The following is a 25,846-nucleotide window of genomic DNA, read 5'->3' on the forward strand; positions in this document are numbered from 1 at the left end:
GACGGGGTTTTTGAAAAAGATTGCCAGGGAGAGTTTGTGTTTGTGCAGATTTTTTTTTTATTGAGGAAATTCCATCATTTTGTTTACAAAAGCTGTAGGTTTACAGTGCTGTCATGAAATGTGCTTCTGTTGACCAGGGGATTTATCAAAAGTAATCGGTGTTTTTCTGAAATTTTTACTACACTCAACTTTAATCATTAGTAACGTCAAACACACTGAAACAACTTATTTTAATAGGAAACTTCCAGGAATTTGTTATTTTAATCCAACTTGACATTTCACCTGAAAGACTTTGACCGTTTTGCTTTTGAAATTTGTCTGACCTGGAAACCAAGGAAACAAGGAAGGTGCTCATAGCTACTGAAAATAGATTTTTATGTTCTCTACAGTAATTGGCCACACAGTTATAAACTTACACGTCTGAGCCGAGTTGGTTTCTGCTCAACTTTCCTGGATCTCTAGATGCCAAACCGTTTCACAGTCACCTGGTACGAAAGATAAAAAAAAAAAAAAACAAGGAACCCCCACCTTGCCCACTTTGTACAGTCTCTCTCTGTCGTCGTCCGTCTTTAGGACTAATCTCTGCTGAACAGGCTTGCTTGTGAAGTGCTCAGTACTTTTTGACGTTGATAAAAACTTTAATTGCTCCCGTGAAGTCAGCAGAGAGCAGAACCTCCGTGTGATCGGTTTTCAGGGCTCCTGGGGGGGGAAAAAAGGCAACAATAAGCAGCACTGAAATGCAATTCCTCGCTCTGAGAAAATCAGATACGGGACGAAACGGACCTGATGGTATCGTCTCTGAGTCGGTGGAGTCCAGGCTCTTGCGGTCCGCTTCCGGTTTCTCTGCGAGTGTTTCTTGAGGAACAATAAGATCTGGATGGGGGGCAAATACAGCGGAGGTGACCACTGCGTTGTGTGCTGCAAGACAAAAACAAAACAAAAAAAAAACACCTCAGAGTTAAGATTAATACATAAATAAATGTATTTTGTGGGCAACACAGTAGCTACCTTTAATTCCTTCCCAGAAGTCATTGCGGTCTCGCCGTACAGACGTGAATTTGCTCAAATCGTGGTAAGTGCTCCAGATGTAAACGTATTTATCCTCTGAGCCGCTGACGATGAAGAAGTAGTCATGGCTGGAGGAAGGCATGAACAGTTTCACGATTAGTTTTCGATTGAAATTCTCTTGGAGACAACTTGACAGGCCAGCAGAGGGCACCAAAGAGCTGCAAAGATGGCTCGCATGTTTGGTCAGGCTGATATTTAACATCTGACATAAGATTTTTTTAAAGAGTTCAGGCTTTACATACAGAAGCTCCAAGAACAACGGAGGGAAATAACGTGAAATTAAAAAAATGAAGGAAGTTGAGAAAGAAGGACGAAAGAATAATGGGAGAAAAATGAGAATTTTAAGATGGGAAGAAGAAAATGAAGGCAAGAAATGAATATAAAAGAAAAGAAGAAACTTGAACAAAAAGGTGGAAGGAAAGTAGCAAATATAGGAAAAGGGGAATAAAAGGAAAGGAATTGGATGATAAAATAGAAAGAGAAACAAAAAAAAAGTTGGATGACAACTTGGAGACATTTAGACAATAGAAAAGGAAATAAAGTCAAGAAATAAACTTTAGCCTTCCTCCAATTTCTTTTTCTACACTTCCCCGTACCTTGAAATCTAATCCTAAATTATTCCAGGCTGCGTTGTGTAGCAATCATAATAATAAAAATTAGATTTATTTTTTTTAATTAAGAAGACCAGAAAGCAATTTTTAACCCACTTTTCTCTCTATGAATGCAGAAGCAGCACAGATTCACGATTTAGTGTTGAGCGTGACGGGAACGTTTCTCACCTGAAGCTGGCTTTAATCTGGCTGCTGCTGTTGACGTAACCCTTGTACTTCATGGACAGAGACAAGTCCCTCAGGTCATAAAGGCGAATGCGGGAATCATTTGAGGTAACCAAAATCTGCCGGAGCGGACAGAGTTGGAGACGTAACCACCCTCACTGGAGCAACGTTAACAAGCGTTCACAGAGGAAGGGGGCCGTTACCTTGTTCTCTCCAGGCAGAGGCTCGATGCCGGTAATTTTGCGGCCCACTTTGTTCCTCCCTCTGGTTGATCTCACGTGGATTTGCGTGTGGTATTTCAGTCGCTGTTGGGTAACAAAGGAAACCCACATCAGACTCTGAATTTGCATAAGGACCGTTGCGATTAAACTGATCTTGGGGATAAAAGCAGCGGGATGCCTCCGTGTCGTAGAAGATGCAGCGTCCGTCGTAGGTGCCGATGACGGCGTATTTTCCGTTTTGGCAGAAGTTGGCGGCGGTGATGAGTCGTGTTTGACCGTCCACCTCGTTCCACAAAGCCACCTTCTTGTCTGGAATGTTCCAAAGTCGCAGTTTGCCGTCCAGAGAGCCACTTAAAAAGTATCTGTCATCCTACAAACAAAGAAGAAAAACTGCTCAACACAGAACCGTTGAATTTATTCACGGTTCCTAATATTTCATACACGATCAAACTTATGCACATCCCTATTAATATTTCATTAAATGTCCTTTTGCAAGTTGAGCCACACGCTTTTTGTAACCATCAACAATTTCTGTGGTTCACTTCTGACTGAACACTTGACCTCAGTGTTTGGCAGAAATTGTAGCACTAAATTAAGAAGGAACAGTCCATAAATACTTGGGAGATTTAAGGTAAGATAGGGTGATTTTATTTATATATCACATTTTCAGCAGCAAGGCAATTCAAAGTGCTTTACATGAATCAAAAGGAAATACAAACAAACCAAAGGAAAGAAAAAAAGAGGAAGGAGAGCAAAGAAAAACTAATCTAAGGTAAGAGCCCTTCCAGTCTGCTTCATCTAATATAAAATCATGACACTGTGGGAACAACCCATTTGATTTCAGGAGACGTTGAAGAGTTTGTAGATGTTGTAGATGTACTTATGTTTTAAAGATTCACTTCGACTCATCCAAACATTCTCACAAAATCTCTGTTCTGTTCTTCTACCACAACACAGCTGCAAATTTCAGCTGGGATTTACGCTGAGGTCTCAGTTCTACTGAGAACAAATAGCGAATGTTAAAAAGTCTTTCTGAGTCTGGAAACAAATATCCAGTGAGGATTATGCTTATTGGTTGCTATAGTACACCTAAACAGGTGTAGCGGCATTGAAAGGAAACATCTGTGCAGACCCCACACATGCTGAACACAAACCAATGATCATTAAAATGTGGTTAAAAGTCATTGATTTCTGTGGATTAGACAATGTTCTTGTTGTTAGCTGCTCTCTGATGAAAACTTAATGACATTCATGAACTTCTAACTAGCACAGCACAAACGATTTGTGCCAAGACAAACAGGCGGCGACCCGACTTACCCTGGGGTGGAAAGCGATGGCTGTGACAAAGTCAATGTGCTGAAAGCAGCAGAGGCACTCTCTCCTGGATATGTGCCACAATCTAACCGTCTTATCCATGGAGGACGAGAGCAGGAAAAAGTTCTGCACAGACCACAGAGTGAGTCAAACGTAAAAACACAAATGTGTGTGAGGAGGGGGCAAAACGGTAACGGTACCGTTATTACCTTTGACCAGGACAGGTCCAACAGGTCGGCTGTGTGACCCTTGTACTTGCAGAAGGGGACTTGGCGGAAAGGGGCATTTCTGTCTTCGGTGTCTGGGTCCTCTGGGGCAGAGCTTGCCTAAACAGTAGATAAGTCGTTTAGGAAAATGTTCATGTAGAACGCTGCTCTATATCTGCCATCAACACAAGCTGTTGGTGAACCAGAGCAGACGTTGCTGCACTCACCCCTGGATCTGTGTCAGATTTAGACGAGCACAAGCTTTCCTGAGAAGGAGAAGGAGAAACTCGACCTGGAGGACCAAAAACACCTGGCATGAACTCCGGAATCGGTCGTTTTGCTGCATGTTCGTTCACCAAAGAGCGCAACAATCCACATTACTATGGTGCATACCTTCAGTGTTGTACTTTAATCTCATATTATTGAAGTAGTCAAAGGCGGTCTTCAGGACCCAGATGCGAACAATGTTATCCTGGCCTGCAGTCGCCAGAAGTCTCCCGCAATGAGAAAACTTCATCGTCCAAACGGCTCCCTTCAGAGTGAGACGGACGGTTAAAAAAAAAAACGCCAACGACGATCACCGATTTAGGAATGATTTAGTCTTACCGTGTGTTCTCCGCTCAGATCCTGCACAACCTTAATCTGGTCAAAGTCGAAGGGCCCCTTGAAGCTGTGAGCTGCCTTGAACTTGGCCGGTCTGGTGTAGGGCATACCCTCGTCGTCACTGGAGGAAGGATCATCGGGATCCGTGTGGAACACTGAAGAGCAAAGCAGAACTCAGATTATTAAAACAGTACGAGATCATGTAAACACAAATCTTACTTTTAAAATCATCTAGTCGTGAAAGTATGTTAGCTAGAGTGAGGAAATGCCTTTCAAAAGTATTGACTTAGTGAGGCTTAATAAATACACACATTACAGGTGTATCTTTGAGAAAATCCAACCCAAGTTTCCTTCTCCTTAGCAACGTTCACTACTCTGTCTTGGCCTATCACATGAAATCTCCATAAAACAGTTTAAAATTGACAAAACATATAAAAAGTAGAAGGCGTATGACTGGAGGCTCATAAATATCCCCATAGATTATGAAAGTTATTGTTAACTATCCATATTTTAAGATTGCTTGTTCACACATCGCTAATCATTTAGTTTCTGTACCTTCATCACGCACGCTTTTCACTTTATTGACGGCTTTCTCCCCATATTCCTCAGCGAGGTGCTTGGCTTTCTTCACAGATTTGCCCAGGAATTTTTTTAGCTGGGTCCTGGTTAAAAACAAAGACAAGTGGATTGCAATGTTTTAAATTAAATCACGGAATGTAAACAGAGCAGGAGAGAGAGTGAGAGAAAGCGAGGTGAGGGGTGCGGGGTGGAGGCAGATCGGCAACATTACGTTCTCTGCTTCAGTTTTCCTCCGTCCGTGTCCGTCAGCGGAGCCTGAGACTTTTCATCGTCGTCCGACTGTGCCACGTCGTTACTGAGGAGAAGGGGGGGGGGAAAAACAGCAGCTTCCTTTACGTATAGTTAAAATGAACTCAAATGTAATCGGTTGTAATTCGACTCACGTTATGTACTCCTTGGTCCTCCTCATGATGTGCAGAGTGAGAGGGTTGATCCCTGTGGGAAGTTTCTCCTCTGCTTGAATCAAGGGAATCTCCTCTCCAGTGTCCAAGTTCTTGATCATGACACTGGCCAGTATTTCCTGATTAAAATCACATAGAAATGGGTTTTAATGGCAGCGGAGACTCTGGCTGTGAATGCGGAGCTCTTGAAAAAAACACAAATATTCAGCATAAACCTATTAAATTCTTGCGGCGTGTAGCTGGAACTCCGCATTTGATTTGAACAGGAGTTTATAAGTAAATGATTTTAAATGATGCAGTGCTGACTGTGGTCGGTCACACATTAACTTAGTGAGAAACAGCCTGGATAAAGACCGCAGCAGCAGCACCATTTCCTCTTATCGCAGAGCGTCGGGTAGACAAAACCACACAGTTTGATAAGTGTGGGAAATCGAAAGTCACACTTTCAGAGCATCGACTGATTTCTTGTTTCTTCTTTTTCCAATGTGAGCGAGTCGAGAAAAAGAGCAGCAGCCAGTGAGAACTGAAGTGCTAGTTTGAAGAAACGGGAAGGTTAAGGTGAGAATACTAAATATTCCACGTGGTTTTTGACTAATATCCATATTTTCCCTGCTGAATATAAAGCATCTCCACAACATGATGCTGCCAAAACAGTTTTTCACAGACTGTGGGGATGACTGTGTGTTCAGAGTGATAGTTTTACATGTAGCTCTAAAGTTCCACTTGCAACTTCAACAGCAATTGGGCAAAATTGCAAATTAGACTTCTTAAGCTTTCTTTTAAAAATTTAGTCTTTATTCTTTATTTATTCTCATTCTTGCTACTCTTCAAAGTCAGATTAGTGGAGTACTACTAATGTACTGGATTCCCACAACTCCTCTGGGCTTTTCTCCTCCGGATCGGTCAGTTCAAGCAGACCAGTCAGTTGTATTTTCATTTAGAGGCAACAGTGTAAGGAGGTTAAAACACTCTTTTTTTTTTTTTTTTTTTTATAAAAATAAAAACCATGTATAATCTCACTTCCAATTCACAATTTTACACTACAAGGTGTCATCTTATCACAATAAAACCTCTGATAAAATTTGAAAAACTTCAAGGGGTAAATAAAAATCCTATTTACAAATATCAGTAAATAGGATTTACTTTTTTAATTATCGACACAACAAAAACGCATTAAAACCGGTGACACCTCACTTCACTACAAACGGTAACATAACACTAAAACAGAACGAGTCTCACCTCGTCTGTCAGTTCTCTGCCAGAGTTGGAACGCGGACGCTGAGGGCCGGGGGTTTGTCCTCCACTCTGGGATGAGGCTGGTTCATCCTCATTTTCCTAAAGATGAAACAAATGAATAAAAAAAACCACAACGCAATAGCGCATTAAAGAGATATACCTAATTTTGTGCAGCAAAAAATGAATAAATAAATAAATAAATAAAAGTCCTGATCTCCAGACTCACTGACCTGTGCCGTCACCACCTTGTCTCCACTCGTGGCGCTGGCCAGATCCAGGGAATGCTGCAGGTCTTTAGTTAGACACCTCACTGTGCTGGAGGGAGACATCAGGCCAGGCGGCTCCAGAGTATTGCTGCTAACCGAACTCACCATAGATACTGGGCAATCAGACAAAATAAAGTAAAAAATAACCCCACACGTTCTCAAAATCAATGTTAATTGTTTTAACGTTTATGACCTTTCACCTCTGTGGGGACGAGCTGCACAAAATGTACAGTTTTGTTCCAGTTATTGATGGTTGCCTGCATTTGGTTCCTGACTAGCTTTAGTACAATAAGCTGATCCTTAGTACCGTCTCTGCAAAATATAGGTTGAGCTAAGTATATACACATAGATAAGACTGTCACAATTAATTAATATATTAAATTAAAATAAGATCGATAATTTCCATTTTTATAATATTTTTCAAAGGGCAATTTAGTTTCCAGAGATTTCATAATCCATTTCATTAATGGTTTTGGTTGTGTGTGGTTTTTATTTGTTGTTTTTGGTTGTCGTGTTTTATTTTGAATATTTAAAATGTCTGTTGTTCTGTGGAGCGTTCTGTACAAAATTAAAGTTGAAAAGTTGAAAATGGTCTCAAAACGACATCATCGTTGGTCATTTTGAGATTTTCGGGGCCAGTTTATCGTCCAGCCAAGTTATTCTGGTAGGTTTACACATGGAAAAGTCTCAAAATCCCATCTAGGACAGCTACAGGTAGGTGCGAGAACTGAACAGAGCAAAGATGCGGAAACCGAATCAAAGGTGTGTCAGCAGAGTATTGATATCTGGGTATGAGCTCTTATGTAACTTAATTTTTTTCCCCTCATATTTTTCCAGCATAACAGATAATTCTCTGATGAATTATGTACCATTCTATTCACCGTGTTGCATTTGCTTATATCCTAAAAACCTGGAATTTTAACAGGCGTGTGTCGACTTTTGAGATCACTACAAAGTTATTAAAATCTGAGCTGGGGAGTAAGTGTGTGTCAGAATGTCACACTGTGACATGTTTGAAGAAATTAGAGCAATATTTACTGCTGTTCCGTTATTGATTTACTCGTGCTTTGACTTGTTCAAACAAACCAGGAGCGCAGTTTCAGACCTTTTGTCTGCAAAACACGTAAAACCGCTTCTACATCAACGACGAGTTCAAAGTTTTCACTTCTGTTTTTTGAAGAATCATCCAGTAGTTCCTCACCTTCCAGTCCACTTGGCCTCACACATTCCTGAGACATCCTGGAGGGTAAAGTGCGGCAAGACGGTGGCGGAGGCCTGGGCGGCGGACCCCCACCAGGAGGCGGCGGCCGCGTGGGAGGAGGCTTCTTTGTGCTGGCTACGATATCGGGTTCTACTGTGAATTGTCGGGGGGGCTTCAAGGGCCCCGGCGAGTCTGTTGGAACCGGCCTGTCTGTTAAGGGAACTTGGTCCAAGATGTCTGCCGGTCTCTGTTCCTTCTCCGCTTCCGCCACCAGAGCGGCGGCAGCGTCCGCCTGACTGTGAGCGATGGTGCTGGTGAGGTCCGGAGGCTGCACGCGCTCTCGCGACTCGGCCGATGGTCCAGGCAGAGTTGGGAGTTCGCCAGCGGCTAAGGAGATTTCTCCATTTGTCGTAACGCTTTCCTGTGGCTCCTCCGACCCCATGACAAGTTCAGGTGCGACGACCAGGACGGTCGTCTCCAGGGGAACGCCCCCAGCTTCCGACTCTTCCTTTGGCTCGGGTTTCACATCAACCTGCAGCTGATCCAACAACTCGACCACCTCGCAGACATCGATAGCGCATCCCTTTTGACTCTCCTCGATGATGCTATCGATGATCTAGGAACAAAAACAGAAACGGGACTTTATTCAAGAACGACTGCAAATACTAGCTCTCATGTCAAACTAAACTGCAACAGAAGAGTATGATTATTTTTTATTTTTTTAAGAAATGTATACCTGCAGAGAATCATCCTGCTGATTTTCCGATGAGGCAGAGGTCACATTTTCTGCTGGATTCACCAAACCCTCTGACGTCTCCTAATAAACAGAAATAAACAAATTTAGGCGTTAAAATAGCAAAGCCATTTTTTGTAATATTTCATTTTGAAAGCAACATTATTCTATATTTTAAATATATACATTTGTAGGTCTACTTATCAGGAATAAATAGTGATACCTTTGTTAGCAGTTTGAATATGGGCAAGGCTAAACAAACCCAAATTATCCATGTTTGCTTTATCCAGATATGGCAAGTTGGCTTCTTACAAAATACTTTACGCGATTGTATAGCTAGATATCTCCACTTTAGTCGAATTTGTGTAAAGGAATTTATTAACTTTACAACCTGTCTGCAAGAGCAATACCCGTTAAATCTTATTTTCGACTATATGGCAACACAAAGGCCTTTAAAGAGATTTAGCCTTTTGGTTCTCTGAGCGTTGCACAATTTGACCCCAGGATGAACATGTAGAAACATGAACTCCTGGGAAACTGGTAAAAGTATGGCCTCCAAAAGCTTCGGAAGCAACAGTTGCTTCTCTAGAATCATTGAGAATTTATCAAAAACATTTTTACTCAGTGCCAAAGCAACTAAAACTGTGAAATGTCCTACACTTTGAAATAATTACAAACTGTCAATAACACTCAGAAATCAGTCAAGTGCTTCAGATAAATAGCACTTGCGTTTTAGTGTTTATATCTTTGGAAAAAGCAGAGAAGTATTTGCTTCCGAAGAGTTTTGATTTAAAACAGACATACCTGAGGTGAAGGAATGACGAGCTTTGCAGGTGTCCTAAAATGATAGAGAGTTGAGGTAATAAGCGCAGCGAAGTGCCACAAAATGAAAAACATGTCAACTTGAAATATTAAACAGAACAGAAATTACCCAGACGTTTTGTATTCCTAACCAGGTTTCAGGGGGAAAACATATGAGAATAATTAAAATGGACTTAAAACTGATTACAATACACTGTGGTACTCCAAATTATCTTAAAAATTCTCTTGTGAATATTTATCATTTTATCAGTCTTGTGTACAGAAATACGAGTCTAAAATTAAAACTTTCCCATTGTGAACAAGTAAAATTCACTACACCAGTGCCACTGGTACAAAATAATCACATTCAATCATATTGTGAACAATCAATGAATGCAGCTTTTACTGAATAAGCTGTAGGAAAGTTGGCAGCAATGGTAATAATCCCAACATACAGTCAGTTTTTTTGCAACTTGCAGACATCATCACAGGACTCTTAGTTTGTTTTTTTAACCCGGTAAGATAAAGCATTTTTGCTCTTATCCAATAGGAATGTGCCTGGCCAAGTTTATTTGCCAAAATTGTTGGGCATTATGTTGAAGTTCAATGTGTGAATATGACTTCAAACCCTTCCGTCTGATATTTAGTAAACAGGATGGGAGAAAAAGATCAAGTTACAAGTGAACAAACCAACATCCTCCATGCCATGTTTAGTTGTTTAGTGTGTTTTATGTTTTTCTGGTTAATCCTGGCAGATGTCCTTTTGCTGTGTTTTGAACTGAAACAAGGAAATTTACACAGTAACCTTATCCTTCTGTTTGAGACCTATCCTATCATGTGACTCACTTGCTTAGCCTCTCCCTCTTCTAACATTTACCAACTGCTCAAATGAAGTACAGTACAACAAATTAAAACGTTAAGAAAACCAAACCGGCTAATCTTTTATTGAAACAGCTCATTTTAAAATAAAGCAACACGATTTGTACATTTGATTAACTAATATCAAGTGACAGATTATTTTTTTTAAATACCAGTTATGTGTAAAATTAAATTTCAAAAGGTTAGCTTACTCTTTTGGAGACAAGGTGACGTCCTCTGGAGCATCGTAGAATTCTTCGTTGTCACTTGTATCTGACGCCATGCTAACGCCAGTTTAGCTCATCAGCTAGTCCAACTAAGTCGTTAGACAGCTTTGTACACGCTTAACCTGGGACTTTTGGGGTGACGTACATATGCGTTATCTCTTTATGCACTGTCTTATCAAAATTAGCAATTGTGGCCGACGGTTCGGCGGAACAACCACTTTCCTGACTAACCTAACGCCATAATGTTAGTCTATGCTAACCAGCTGACAGGCTAACAAATGTATTCCGATGCTAACGTAGCCTTCTGCCTGTTTATAAATCTTTCTCAATCACAGCAAAGCGCCCACCATGAAATCTAAAGTTAGAAGACACTTTCCGGCTGCAGCACCACTCTTGGAGAGCTGTACAGCTGACGATGAGGCAAGGATCTACTTCACAAAGGAGCCGTTAACCTAAAACAACAATATTTTAACGGTGATTCCATGAAGTGTAAACGGGTGGGTCAATAGGCGGGGCGCAGCTGCTTCTACTCCCCTGTTATGACAGTTCGGTGTAGTTTAGAGACATTACTGCCCTCTACTGGGGTCATTAGCAACAGCAAGAGAGAACAGCTTGTCATCAGTAGAAATATAACAATAAAGACAGTAAAAATGTAAAAAGAAAATCTTATATTATATTATATTATATTATATATATTATATTATATTATATTATATTATATTATATTATATTATGTTTTTCTTCTGAGTTGTTTCTAAGGTAAATATTCCCCAGGTGATACGTTGAAATGTTTAATTGCAAGCTTAGATTAAAACTGAGTGTTAGACATATGCAGTCTGCAATATAGAGCTCATAGCACAACTCCCAAGCACATTAAGGTTTCAGAACATGCCGATGAAAATATATTAACTAGTCTATGTGATTTGTTTATTTATTATACAGCCACACCTAAAACTGAATTGAGTCAGTGAATGCACTGTGCAAAAATCCAGAAAACAAACTCTACTTCCAGATGAAGTTGAGGTTTGCAGAAAAATGTTTATGAGCTTGTACAAGTATTAACTGCAGTTACCAGTTGGGGTAGCAGCATATGAGTCAATGAGCTGGTGAAGTGATTAATTTACAAAGAACACTTCTTAAAATGACAGACCACTAGGACAACATAGGACTGTAAACTTAATATTTGATTGTCTTTAGTCAGAGGTTTCTTCAACATCCTGCCAGGCACTGTGATAGGATGCCACACCTGCAACAAGTGTTATGAACTTTCCTTGCTAGTAAATATAAGCTGTAAGTAGTATTAGAACAACAACATGTAAGTGACTCGGAATGACATAAACTCAGCTGTGAAGACATACAATCACAGAGCAGAGTCAGAGGATGCTGAGGCGCATATAGAGTGCAGAGTAAATAGCTACTGACTTCCAAAACTCACACAGCTTTGAGATTAGCGAAGGAACAGCGTGTAAAGAACTTCCTGTAATGGAAGCAGCTGCATGCAAGCATCACTTGCTTTGCATTGCACTTGGTGATGTGTAAAGCTCAACAGCTGTGTAAAGCACAACACAGCTGCTAGAACATTGAAGACGTGCTCTATGAACTGACGACTCAGTAATCATGCTGCTCTGACTGGATCTGTGTTCAGTAGTTGCCAGGAGAACAACCTCACTTTATTTGACCAAGTCAGGCTGTTCTTCTGAAATTGGACTCAGGTCAATGGTTCCAGTGAAAGGAAATCATGAGTGCTCCAGCTTACCAAGACATTTTAAAAATGTCATGCTCCTAAGATTTTGCGAACAGCGTTGGGATGGTTCTTTACCTTTCCAACATGACTGTACACAAAAAAAGTCCATAAAGATGGATGAAAGTTTGTTGTGAAAGAACTTGACTATCCTCCACAAAGTCTTGACCGCAACCCAGTAAAACCACTTCTGAGATAAGTGTTGACTAGTCTTCTCACCTAAAACCAGTGTCAAACCTTACAAAGATGTTTCTTGAAGAATGGTCACAACTTTCTAATATCACTCTCATAAACCACATGGAAAGTCTTCATAGAGTTCAGGCTGCACAGATTTTACTCAGATTCATGTTTGTGAGGGCAAGTGAACCAATTTTAGGCAATAAAGTACAATTCTACTTCAAAATTAAGACAGTACTATTAAACAAATTTTAAAACTGACTTCCCCATACATAGCTATGAATAGTCTCTGATTAACATAGCTCTCTGTAGTACTATTGCATAAATCTTACTTCTGCTTTTGGCATTATTACAAGTTATGTGCTGTTTACTTTAATGTAAAAACATATCTGAGCTTTTGGGGAAAAAAACAAACCTTAAAATATTGTAATACGGAGATGTGAACTGGATAAATAATAGTCTGGAAATCTACCCATTTAAAGAGCACAGCAGTACACCCTGTTCAGTCAGCCTCAACGTGCCGCACATGACAGGCTCTTCCTAAAACCACTTTATTTAGTAACGGAAGTTTTGAGCCAATGGCAGAAGATTGCCAGACTCTTCCACCAATGGGAAGTTTCGATGCTCCCTGCTCAACAGTAAACGACTATAGCATTGGGTTATAGGGAGAAGAAGGCGGCTTCAGCCTTGTAAGTGGATTTGAGGGGCTTGGGAAGGAAAACAAGGACGCTGGTAACGTTATCGTGCTTCGAAAGGTAATGGAATATGTTACTTAAAAGTTTACGTAGTGTATGAAAAAACATGTAAAGTGGTGGGAATATCGCACGTTGCTTATTTAACTGAACAAATGCCAGCTGACAGTTGGGCTCAGGCATCTGCTGGCTGTTGCATATCAATCAAGCAACTAGACTAACTAAACCAACTAAATTATGATTTGGCACCGGTCAGTTACGGCTCACTAAACTAACTAAACCTGCTTAGCTGGATTTGGAGAATTGTTTCCAACTTAATAATCATGTAGTAGTCGAGTCTTTTACCGAGATTTTAGGCTAGCAAGCGGTAACGTTAGTGTCGGCTAAGCTAGTTAGCTAGGGCTTGAATCCCAGAGGAGAATGGACCGACATTGTGAAGGCAACAACATGACCAGAAAAGCAACAAAGATTTGACAGTGTTGACTGGTTTTGTCCAGCTACTGTCCTAGGTTGTTTTAATCGGTTTTAGTGCTAGCAAATAAGACAGCACTGTCGCTGAGAGACGACTTTTAAAAACAAAACACACCTTAAGTTTAGATCCGCCTGCAGCTCTCTGTTGTTTATCTTTGCTAATCTTAAAATCAAATGTCATAACAACCGAGATCAAATTTAAATAAGAAATAAGTACGCAGATCACATAAAGAGAGAGCAGCCTTTATTTCCCACTTTGAAAAAGCTAAATTAAGTTTAAAAACAGAAGTAACTTTATTTTGATTACCTATTCTCACTGTAGATATTTGTTTACCCTTTAGTCTAGTAATACACAAAGCCACAAGTTGAAAATATAGTTCTTCAAACCTTTTCTTCTGTTTAACGTTTAAATCAGTTAAATACACAACTGTGTTCTTTTTTATTTAAAACATATATTGATGTTAATTTTATACTTTGAATTATCAGTTTCAATTTTTACTTAACTGTTTTCAATTGTTATTTTTGCTTTTTTTTAACTGTGTGTGCATTCTGATGGATGTGTTTTATTTGAACTCTTGTTTATGTTGTCCAGGGCAAGTTTATTTATTTATTTATTGAGGGAAAACCTTAATATGCGTTTTCTTGGTTCAATAAATCACAACAAATTAAAAGTGGAAAATTCAGTATTTTTTCTTGTAATGAATAAATAAAAAGTATTTGGCATAAATGTACACACCCTGTTACTGTGCTAAAAGGAAGCAGTCATCAATAACTGGAGAAGATATGTAAAAACGGTGACTACAAAAACAACAAAGGTCAGAGAGGCAGCCAAAAAGTACTGGTTGTTCATTTTCTGTATTCTCTGATTTATTTTCTTCAAAAAAAAAAAAAAAAAAAAAACTTATAGGCATGACCAAAATCTTCCTAATCCTGTGGTAGAATGCGTTATGAATAGATTAAACCAAACCTAAACATTTTTATCAACGTTTCATAAGCTATATTCGGCAAGAAAACATCTATTGTCTGTTCAAAGTCTACAGCATGTGTTTTTGGAGAACTGTCAACAACTGTCCATCTCTGTTACAGCACATCTGAATTAAATGATTGGTCCATTACAGAACTTGATTAGATGCTAATGAGTTCATTTGATTTTAACGTGCGAAGAGTTGCATTTATATTGCTGTTGGATTTTGACTCTTGAGGTATTGGATTTGGATATTGCCTGGTCTAAAGCTCAATTTAAAAGCACCTGTGCAAAAGAGAATTTGATAGACTTAAATAACTTTTGCTATGCAGAGTTTGAAAGTATTGCCAAGTCCAGACGTGGCGTACTGATATACCAAGGAAGTCTGATTGCTGCACCTGAAAAGTTTCTTCAAGAAAGTAGTTGCAGAGATTGTTGCACCTCTACTTTATTTTCATTTTTGCTTTAACGAAGAAAAATCTAATGTGTTTAATATTGTTTAATTTGACTTGTAACTCACAAGAAGAACTTTATTCATGCTGTGATTCGGGTTGTAATGTGAAGAATAAAACGTATTGTAGAATCGTCTAATTGCAGGCATTTCACTAGTTTTTCACAAATACAGAAAGTACACGATCCGCAACCATTTAAATAAGATGAACCCACAAACGCACATTGGTGTGTATATTATTTGTTCAAAATGTGTGAACAGGTGTGGTTTATTTATTGAAGAGAAAACAAAATGTTCCTGGACCGACTAATCTTGGTCTTCTGTATCTCCTGCCTCTTGGAAGAAGTTCAAGTAGACGGTGTTCAGTTTTTTTTAAATTATTTAAATTGTTGAACTTGGATTTAACCCTGTTAAAAACTTTGCTATGATTTCTTCCTGTTTTTGTCCAGGTGTGCTTTCGGGGAGGGTATGGATCACCCTGCACACAGAGGAGAGACGATGCCTGTTGGACTACATGACAGGTAATTTAATGTGTCACACTGTCTCATCATTTCATAATTCACTGAGAAAGTAAATCGATTGTTTTAGTTTTTTTTTTTTTTCCTTTAATGATTTTCTACTACTTTTTAGCTGGCAAACTGTATAATTAAACCAGCAGCAGATTGACATTAGCATTACAAGAGATGGTTTAATCCCTGATTACTCAAAAGCAGACCTCGCCGCAGACTGACCAGGACTGAGAGCGAGCTCCAACAGTCTTACTGTAGTACCTCCGATTCCTGGGAAAGACCTCCAGTTTTTCCATTCCAACAGCTCGACAGTAAAAGTCATTCATGCTTGACAGACTCGCGTTTAATACTGGCTAAATTTGTCGACATTTGAGTGTAGTAACGGTGGTGTTTAAAAAGCCTTTGACTTGTTGCCACACTTGGCTCGCGACAGCTGAATAGTTTTAATAAGCCTCTTGCAATGTCGGAAGCGTCAAACAAGAACACTACAGGGATCACACACAGAACTGGGGGGATTGTTTTCTGTTGTTATTTTCGTTTCTAGCATTTACGGCCGGCTGCATCTGTGAGGCGACAATATCCTCTTGGATCTGATTGAGAAGCAGTTAAGAAAAGTATTGAAAGAATTGAAAAAATGAACAGCTTCTCAGACACAAAGCTACAAAACCCCCCAAAAAGTCATTTTTGTCTCCACATTAAATGCTCAGAGGTTTCTCAATTTAAAGACTGCTAACTAAGTGAAGGATCATAATCTGTGTAACATTTAATTATTGCAGTCTTTTCTTTTTTTTTTTGTCTGTATGGGTATATTTTACCTTTTGAGAAAAAAATATTTTTTTCTGGAACTTCATATTTTACCCCTGCTATTTCATTTGTATATTTCCATTGTTGGGTACAAAACATTTCTCTTCATTTAAACTCTGTATGCTATTATGTCCAGCAATAAAACTACAACCAATGAATCTGTCACAGCGATTACAATTTTATAGTTCAGATGACGTCTCTACAAACCCTGACAAACATTACAGGGGTTCCCTGAATTGAGAAGAGAACGGGCTCAAGTCACAACTAAAAAGCCAGCAGGTGTTCTGAAGCCATAATTAGTGATTGTTTACCAGCATTGACAGAATTATAATTACAGTCAGAGGAAGTTTGTAATGTCAACATTTTTTTAATTAAATATGTCCTGTGTGATGTTTTTCAAAGCAGCGTTAATCATACACAGCAGCAATGTGCCTCATTTCATAACTTAAAATCTGTTGTGGTTGTGGTTCTTAGTTTTGCCTAAAAAAAACAAAAACAAAAAAAAAGCTGACCTTATTTTTAATTAACTATGCACTTGGATTGCAGGGTTTCCCGCAGTCCAAGTGGCGGGCCACCAGGCTTTACTTGTGCCCCCTCTAGGCAAAGCATTGCTTATTTATTTTAGTTTTTTTAAATGTCTGCATTTTATAAGACGTTATAGTCGATATTCAAATATTAATATTCCAATAACACATAATTATCAAGTGATATTTTCAAATTTCTTGTCAACGTTAAACATTTTTTAACTAAAAAACACAAAGGGTCGCTGGATGAATGACTGCTCTGGCACCCAACCACTGGGCTTAGCAAGTTTTCTGGGGGAAACTCTGGACTGATTTAAGTGTAAAATGACAGTAAATGGGCAGAACTAAATAGAAAATGTATTATTTGTCTTCTTCCAAAATATTACATCATGGTGTGACATTATATATTTTTTTCTTTCCCATTTTTCCATAATGAACAAAGTCATCATTTAAAAACTTCCCCTTTTTCTCCACTTAGATTATTTCTCTTAAAATAAAATTAGCTCAGTCTGACAGAAAAGCAACAACAAGAAAACTACCAGGGTGCAAAAGCCTCTTCACAGCAGCAGTACAAGCTGCTAATAGGTGCCTGGTAAAGTTTTCCAACAACAGCTGTCTGATTTTGTTAACTCTCTGCATGCTAGGTCACGTTGCTCAATGTTTTTAATTAGAAATCTCCTGCAAAAGGTCAACTTGTGCGATCTAGACAGTCACCGGCTGCAGCTCTTGAGGAAGTCTGTGGTTTCTGCTCTTAGTCACCCTCTTTGTTGTGGTTTGGGTTTGTGTGGCTGTGCTTCAACATCTCTGAACCACGTTTAAAAGAAACTCTTGTTGCATATACCGCACTCAATTAGAGGTTGCTTGGCTTTTATAAATTGCAGCAGATGTCTCACAGGAGTTTGGCAGCGATGTTGCTACAGCGAACTGTAAATTCTGTCTGTACATCGATGACGCAACATCTTTACCTCCACCTTGTTGTTGGCATTGCACCTGTTATGGACGAATTTATCATAGCATAACAATGACGGAGCCACAAAAGCAATGACAGTGCTGTCATCTCATGATTGTAGTCATAAATGATTCAGTGATAGTCTGACTCTAAATAGGAAACCATGTGCAAGATCTTGGTAAATACTTTCTAATAAATTTATCTAAAGAGTAGTTCTTTGTGAACACATTTTTAATTACCTGCTCTAATCAGAGTTTGTTCCATCTACAGCTGTTTTTTTTTTTTTTTTTTTTTTTTTTAAGTACTTCCTGGTCTCCCAGCAACTGGTGGCCAACTTGGGAGTAATTTGTGCGTGCCTTATGCCTGTGGTGGGCAATGCACATGCTGCTTCCTCTGTGAAAGTGCAGAGACTAAAATAGTGGAGCACAAACTTAACGTCTCTGTTATTGCAGGGCATAACCAGTCGCCCTGTACGGGATACTGTGGACTAGTCTATTACAAAAAAAGGGTAGTCCGCCTTTAAGTTCTAGGTTTCTACCATTTGCACATACCTAGAGTTTTGGGGCACATTTCATGTTCACAAAGTTTTAGATTTTTGACTAGATGTACCCAAGAAATTAAATCAAAATCTATAATTTAATTGGTCAACTGGGGTTCAGTGGAAGAGTAGTCAGAGTTGTGGGTCCAATTCCAGCTTCCTCCTGCACTAGGCTGATGTACCGCTGTGGAAGGTACTTAGGATGTTATTTATAACATGTTTTTATCCATGACTCAGGGTTTCTGTACAGTCTGTGAAAATCTTGAATTTAATTTCAATATTTTCCAAGTATAGATGATATCGCAAAAGAGAATCAGACTATAGAGAAATGTTTTTATTTGCTAACCCATTGCCTGTCCTTCCCTCATACTTCCCTTATCCCTTCTTCCTTCCTTGCATTCTTCCTTTCTTGTGTTCTTTCCTCCCTTGCTCTTTGCTTTCCTTTTTCCTACACCTTCTTGTCTTTAGTCAGTTGCTTTCTTCTTTCTGTTCTTCCTTTTCCTCCTTTGTATACTTTCTTCCTCCATTTCTTAATTTTCTTTGTACTTCCCTCCTCTTCTTGTGTGCTTCCCTCCTCCTCTTCCTCCTTCCTTTTTATTCCTCCAAGAACTGCACAATAAATGAAATTCTAGTCATCAGCGGCACATCACAGCCTGCGATTTCACAAAACACACTATCATATATCACAAAATGTTATCTTATTACAGCAAATGTTCAGCCCTAGTTTTGGTCTGTACTTTCTGTTCCCCTTTTTTTTTTTTTTTTGCCGATGGCATATTTAATGCCCACCCACCTGAAATATCTGCCAGAAGGTCCTATTCAGTTTATTTTACAATGAACATAAAAGATTGTAGAGGAACCCCGATGACTGTACATGCAGATACCTCTGTAGTTACTTTCCCATACAACAAAAGAACTGGCCAAGTGGCATAATTAAAACATAATGTCATAAAAAGTAATGCGTTTAGCCATTTTGAATCAGAATGTGAAGTTTAGAAAAGAATTTAAACAGCAGTAGTTGTCTTCAGCAGTAAACGGCTGTATCATTGAGAACAGAATGTGCAGAGATCACGGTGCACTAAATGGCCGTATTTACATAATTTACAGATTTATAGAGGGTGTTTATGGACATTATGTAATTGAAGAAGTTGTTTATAGGCGGCATGATTTATGGGTTAATAATCAGTATATACAGAAGGGCAGTAGAAGGTCTACCTGTGAAAGAGAGAAGAGTTATTGTGCAACCGAGGGGTGAATGAGTTGTAGGAGCCTACGACGGCGCTCTGCCTCAGACGAATGTCGTGAAACTTACTGTGAGGATTCTTGCGTTCAACTCCCCACCTTTAAAAAACTATCTGCACTCGGTTTGGCTCCAAGCTGTAATCCTTACCTCTGTAACAAGGTGGCGGTGTTGCCCAGCAACGGTGTTTTCAGAGATCCTGAAAGGGTGATGGAAGCGCAGCGCTCCCTCCCTCCCTCCCTCCCTCCTTCCTCCTTCACTCCCTCCCTCCACAAGACAACTGTGAATGCAGCAGGGCAAGCAGTCGCGTCGAGCGCAGTCCATTGGCTTCTCAGTGCTAAAGTCACAACCCCGACTGTAGCCCTCGCTGCCTCCACCAGCGTTCCTCTGCAGCTGCTGGTGCCACCGCTGCTCTCCCTCCCCCTTAAATGGTGTGGGCAGAGTGGGATGGAAGACTGCATTGGGAATCTTTTCATGGAAATGGTTTTTGCTGCTGGTACTGCTGTAGCACCATCCTGGTGACAACAACATGCCGTTGAAATGGAAAAGCGGTTCTCCTGTCAGCTGGAAATTCCCAGTGCCAGTCCTTAAGACATCCAGGTCCTCACCCCTTTCGCCTGCCTACATGTGAGTAAGAGCTTAATGGGATTTGCATTACACAACTGTGGTAGTGTGGCTCTAAGCCACACTACCACAGTTGGTGGATTTTTGTCTGGTTTTTATCACTGGCTTTATTTATTTAAATAGATTAAGGTGCTATTGTATACATCATGCCCTTTATTGGGTAAACTGCGACTGAGCTTTGTGTGAATTCAGAGATTTGCCCTCGTCCAACATGATTTTTATGGTTCCACCTCAGAATGCCTTTCATTTTCCGTCAAAAAGGCTTGTTGTGCTGCAAGTCCGGACATGGCAGGCACCACATCCCTGACTCTTGCCCTCTTCCTGTGGCTGTGTGTGTTTGGGAGCTGGGAATCAGTAGCTTGGGAGGAGTCTGCCTTTGTCAGGATGTCTGACATGCCCTGGTTTAGAAGCTATTGTCATCAGCTACTGTTCATGAAGGGGGAAGGGTAGAAAGCGTGTGCTTCACACAGCCTCTCGCCATCCTTGCTTCTACCCCTCTGTCAGAGCGCCGTTCGGTTCTTGGCGTAGCTTCGACTGACGGAGCGGAAGAGCTGGATTTTGAAGGGGAAAAGAAAAACAGTTCTCAAGGCAACCTGTGCTAAGTGAGCTAACTCACTGCCTGTAGCAGATTTCTTATACTAGCACAGTAATTAAAACGTGGATGGATTTTCACTAAATGAGGTTTTTCCATCCTCCAGTTGTCTTGTAGGTTTACTCGTGAGTTTAGGAGCGCTTACTTAAGAATTTCCCCAGATTTTTTTTTTCTTTTTCTGATGACAGTAAAAATGTCAGGTTCTCATCTGTTTATCCTATTTATTTTGTACTGTAAATCTCTACAGGTATCCTGAAGCTACAATGAGCAAACAGTACACAAAGTGTCAGCTTCCTGGCACACCTTAACAGCTTAAGGTTTCAACCTTCTTAAAACCTGGTAACTTTTTTTTGTTGTTGTTGTTGTTGATCTTATCCCAAATGGAAACACTTAGAAAAGTTCAACTTTAATATAAATACTTAATTGAAATTAATGTTTCACTGAGTAGTAATCAATTTTGGGATCATTGAACTAATTTATTCACATTAGTTATTGTAAGCGTTTGTCAGCAACTCTGAGCTGAGTGTAGAGCAAACCCTTTAATTATTTCAAATAAAATGACATCAATTGACCATTTGCATTAGTACATTCCTCCTGTTGTAGAATAAAGCTGCTTTAAAAAAAAAAAAAAAAGCAGCAGCACATATAAAAGTTAATGTATCCAAGCTGCATGTTAGTCTTTCATATCTTTATAGTGCATTGGAAAACTCTTGTCTTTAAAAATAAGAAATGGGAGTGCTACTACTTGACAGCTCTTCCAGGGTTTCCCCCAGTGTATTATAAGCCTGGCGGCCCGCCATGCTTTACTTGCCCTGCCGCCAGGCTAAGCGTTGCTTGTTTTCATTTCTAGGGAGAGAAAATAATTAAAAAAAATTTTTTTTGTTTTGTTTTTAAAGCCGCGCTGCAGGCGTTTCTTTAGCTCTTAGCATCTCACTAGCAGAGCAGATTTATTCCTAGAGGATAGGTTTATAATAGATAGGTTTATAGTTTATGCATTTAAACCCGACAACGCGCGGACTAATCACACAGCTGCCGCTGCTTTACCTCAACGCGGATCGTGCTCGCCTCCTTTCACTTAAACTGGACACAGGCTGACTTGTATGGATATTTACATAAGCCTACTGTGAGGAATTATGATCCTTTGGAGAACTCTTGGTAAGAGTTTAAAACCCGCTGCGTTAGCTCTGGTTGCGCAGCTCAATGTGAACCGCAGGAATACCTTGTAGCGAATTCAGAGGTGCGCGTTGTGGAGTGGTGAGGATAATTTATCTTTGTGAACAAACAATTATATGGTGCGTTTACATCTCAACGCGCTGCCCAGCGAGTGACTCTTTGTCTGTCTTTCCTGTAAAGTTTATGTCTGTGGTCCCGGTTGGCCGGAGGCTTGTGGATAACAAGCAGCGCTAACCTCATCATGCAGGTTCAGACTGGTGAGGAGCTTTCGTGCTCTCCTCGGAGTCACACATCACGCTGATTTTATATTATTTTATTATTATTTTTATTATTATTTTTCCAGTTACACGATGCATCAAACCATATCAAATGCGTTGTCTACTTAGAGTTAATACGCGCGGCCGCAAGGAGTTCTGAGAAACTCATACCATAAACTCGACCAACCAGAATAGTTTCTGTGACGCTTATTAAAAACTCAACAGACACAAAATGGAAGAGCTACTAAAGCCACATCAGCAGCATTGAATTAAATTTCTTGTTCGTTGCGCATCTCTGCGTAGTGCAGCAGATTACAGGGCCGGTCCAAAGTTGTTTGAGGCCTTGAGCAGAATTTGATTTAGGAGCCCCTTTTGTTGCTAAAAACATCAGCACCTCTAACAGCTTCTGTGTTAGATTTAGTGAAATATGGGAGAAGGGAGTAGTTTAATTGGCCAGCCTAAAAACCAATAAGTTATATTTGTATTTGTAAATTCAAAGATTAAACTCACAGCATCAGATGGTTGCTATGGTAACAAAACAATCTAACTATGAATATTGTTCTTTGAAGTTTTACAAAGTAACATTGCCAGCTCCTTAAAATCTTGTATTTAAATGTTAAACAATTTAAAATAATTAAATTTTTATTTGCCTAAAGAACTGAATAAAATTTACCAGCATTGATCATCTCAATAAACAAGTGTTAGATTTATGTATTTGTGGTCTGTTTTAAAATATTAGTGTTTATGGGGCCCCTGAAGCCCTTGGTGGCCTGATGGAGCCGCTGACTTAATTTGGATTAAACAGAAGTGCAAATTTGTTGTTTTTAGACTAATTGTGGGTTTAAATAGCATTTCACTGGAGATCTTTTCCCGTAACATATAATTACACAGTAATACTTTTACATTTCCTGTCAACTTAACATCTTTTAATACAAAAACACGGTGGACCGCCTCGACGCCCCGGCCACCGGGCTTAGCAAGTTTTCTGGGGGATACCTTGTCTTCCTATTAGGTTGCAAATCTTAAAGTACACCAAGTGTGTTTAATTGGTTGTGGAAGTGGCTACACACAGTAATGTTATGGTGAATCATGTGCACACGACGACAATCGAAGTGTACTGAAGCATCGAGATGCTGCTTTACTTTGCTCTGTGTTGCTCTGCCTGCTCATACCACTTACTATTTTGAAACCTGAATAGTTAGCTGGGATTTTACAGGCTGATATTTGGGGTTAGTCTGTGGTAAGGGAGAAGTCACTCTTTATAAACCCGCTGTCCATTTGCTTTAAGACATTTATAACCGGGCTTGCTATGTTGGTGGGGTCATTTTTGTGTGTTCTAGCTAGCGACTGATGGAGGACACAGAAGAGTACGTTTTTAGAATATACGAGGTACATTGCGTCCACCAAGTTAACAGCGGGAAGCATCTCTATTAAGAGTCTTTTAAAATTATTTATACTCTTTAAACATTTTCATGTACTGCCGTGTTACAACCATAAACTTTCATGTGATAGACCAACACAAAGCAGCACATGGATGCGAAGGGTGTAGCCTAATAATACCAATTACCTTCAGAAGTCAGGTAATTAATAAATTTGGTCCACTTGTGTGTAAATTGAGCTGTCCTGTGAAGACCTCAGAGGCTTGGTCAAGGACATTGGTGAAGAAACTGCATCAAGAAGAACAAGAAACACAGCAGACAGGTCAGGGAGAAAGTTGTGGAGAAGTTCAAGGCAGAATTAGGTCGTAAGAAAATATTCCAAGCTTTGAACATCTCACTGAACTCTGATCAATCCACTGTCTGAAAGTGGAAGAGAGTCTGAAACAACTGCCAACCTACTAGGACATGACAGTCCAATTAAACTGGCAGGCCGAGCAAGAGAAACATTAAATCAGAGGAGCAGTTAAGAGGCCGTTGGTAACGCTGGAGGAACTACAGAGATCCTTGGTTTGGGTGGAAGAGTAGTAGGAAGGTAATCAAACTGGAAGAAAGCCACAAGAACACATTCACACATTCGAAGCTTCACACGAACCTTGTATAGGACACAGCAGACTTGTGGAAGAAAGTGCTCTGTTCATACGAGACCATGTTTTAAATTCATGGGGTCATGCTGTGGGGATACTTTTCCTTAGCAAGGACATGGAAACCAGAGTTGTTGGGAAGGTGGATGCAGCCAAGTACAGTCCTGGAAGAAAATCTGTCAGAGGTTATAAAGACTACAGTAGGGAAGAGGTTCATTTCCCAGCAGAACAAAAAAAACAAAATATCCTTGGGTTGGAATGCTCACTCTAGCCACTCATAGGTTCCAAACTGAGAGGGTTAAATCACTCACAGTTGTGAGTTTAAAAAAATAAAACCAGCATTGCAAAACAGGAAGATGTGGTGAGGCTCAACACCTTCCATAAAATCACAGTCGGACGTCTTCCCATTCAATTATTTTAAAAACAATAATGGGAAACAAGCTCAGTGTTGTTGGCTGAGCAAATGCTTATTTCTGGTATTTCTTACCCTTCTATGTCCTTCGGTTGACAGGTTGCAGACCATACGTTCATCTCCATCTCTATCTTGAGCGATAGCCTTGAAGTGTCTTCTAAAAGGGATTTAAGTCCTGACCTAATTTCAATTTCAGAATCGGTGGTATTTTCTCTTCACAAATGCTCTCCATCCAATCTGACTGAACTTGAGCTACTTGACGAAGACAAATGAGCCACAAATTGTGGATCTACAAAGTGATTCACATTTTAAAAATCTATTATTTCTATTTGATAAACACCTACTACTCTGTGCTGGATTATCACAATCCTAATGTTGAAGTATGTGGTTTTTAACTTGAATGAGGAGCAATTTCAAGAAGCATGAGTACTTTTACAGGACACTTCTACTGCAGACGGTCTTCTACAGACACTTATGAGAAATGATTTCATTTCACTGAGAGTACAGACTGGCTGTTATTTATATTTGAATTGTTATTGCCTTGTGTTTTGTTTTCATTCAAATAAAGTCAATAAATACCAAGTGTAACCCGGGGTGAAAAAACTGCCCTTAGTCCCGCCTTGCTGCCCCATTGGTTAAGAGTGACAGTCAGTCACACAGTGCATGCAGCCAATTGACACACCTGATGTAATTATTTAGGCTTGCTCCAGCTTTCCCCAGTCAGGTGTGAGGGGGAGAGCTGGAGACAAAGGAGCTACAGGTTGGTGTTTCCAAACAATCGGTTACCTCTTTGTTTGTTATGCACTTTTTTTAACCTTACAATATAAAAATCATGTAGATCTGAAAAGATCCAGTGAGTTTGGAGCCCTGAAGCTGCCATGCTCTCTACTGTTAATGGAATTGGTGAGTAGTGGACACAATGTTGTTTTGTTGTTTTAGCATGTTGGTGGTAGCCAATGCTAATTGTTGTATGATCTAATGTCTTAAATTTAACATGTTTAAGAAAATGAGATAAATATTACGTTATTTGGTCTGACAGATTAGATCTATTGCATTTATCTCTATGTATAACTGAAAAGAGTCTAGTTAACTAGCAGGTTGGAAATTTACTGGTCCTGTTTATTTTAATACAGGCCAGGTGATCCCTTTGTAGGGTTAAAGGATGGCGAGCTTCTGAAAACTGGCTGGGGCCAGGAGAACTTGAGAATCACTCCATAC

At 39.8% G+C, this 25,846-nt stretch overlaps 2 protein-coding genes and 1 long non-coding RNA gene across 10 annotated transcripts in view; 1 reads left to right on the forward strand and 2 right to left on the reverse strand.

The window, feature by feature from the left end:
• Positions 1–33: 33 nt before the first annotated feature.
• On the reverse strand, positions 34–11,017 carry wdr44 (WD repeat domain 44). Its single transcript, XM_008427740.3, has 20 exons — positions 10,476–11,017; positions 9,409–9,442; positions 8,608–8,688; positions 7,872–8,487; positions 6,635–6,783; positions 6,408–6,503; positions 5,151–5,287; positions 4,979–5,062; positions 4,744–4,850; positions 4,192–4,343; positions 3,979–4,117; positions 3,813–3,877; positions 3,589–3,705; positions 3,383–3,505; positions 2,244–2,435; positions 2,048–2,149; positions 1,848–1,963; positions 1,009–1,136; positions 784–918; positions 34–699 (listed from the first exon to the last, which is right to left on the reverse strand). The coding sequence occupies exons 1-20, from the start codon at positions 10,544–10,546 to the stop codon at positions 611–613; spliced, it is 2,733 nt and encodes a 910-aa protein (XP_008425962.1). The 5' UTR covers positions 10,547–11,017; the 3' UTR covers positions 34–610.
• klhl13 (kelch-like family member 13) overlaps positions 5,668–25,846 on the forward strand; it is a 56,550-nt gene continuing 36,371 nt past the window's right edge. For 4 of the 8 annotated variants that reach the window (XM_008427731.3, XM_008427735.2, XM_008427734.2 and 1 more), the window contains exons 1-2: positions 12,979–13,163; positions 15,436–15,507. In XM_008427731.3, the coding sequence (XP_008425953.1) occupies positions 15,455–15,507 (53 nt within the window). In that variant the 5' untranslated portion in view covers positions 12,979–13,163; positions 15,436–15,454. Of the gene's footprint in view, positions 5,727–12,978; positions 13,164–15,435; positions 15,508–19,843; positions 20,178–25,846 lie in introns of those variants that run through there. The other 4 variants (XM_081615903.1, XM_081615904.1, XM_008427729.3 and 1 more) reach the window with 4 other exon arrangements.
• On the reverse strand, positions 18,630–24,939 carry LOC145554943 (uncharacterized). Its single transcript, XR_014091002.1, has 2 exons — positions 24,704–24,939; positions 18,630–18,919 (listed from the first exon to the last, which is right to left on the reverse strand). It is a non-coding gene; the product is annotated as an uncharacterized LOC145554943 (long non-coding RNA).

This window comes from Poecilia reticulata, chromosome 14 (assembly GCF_904066995.2).
Source record: "Poecilia reticulata chromosome 14, P_reticulata-male-v2, whole genome shotgun sequence".
Classification (NCBI taxonomy): Eukaryota; Metazoa; Chordata; class Actinopteri; order Cyprinodontiformes; family Poeciliidae; genus Poecilia; species Poecilia reticulata.

Bases quoted from the DNA above. Each gene is read 5' to 3' on its own strand.
- wdr44 (XM_008427740.3), bottom strand. From the start codon at position 10,546: ATGGCGTCAGATACAAGTGACAACGAAGAATTCTACGATGCTCCAGAG. The intron at 5,063-5,150 runs GTGAGTCGAATT...CCTTCTCCTCAG, and splicing joins AGGACCAAGGAGTACATAAC to TAACGACGTGGCACAGTCGG. The intron at 3,706-3,812 runs GTGAGTGCAGCA...TCTACTGTTTAG, and splicing joins AATCTGACACAGATCCAGGG to GCAAGCTCTGCCCCAGAGGA.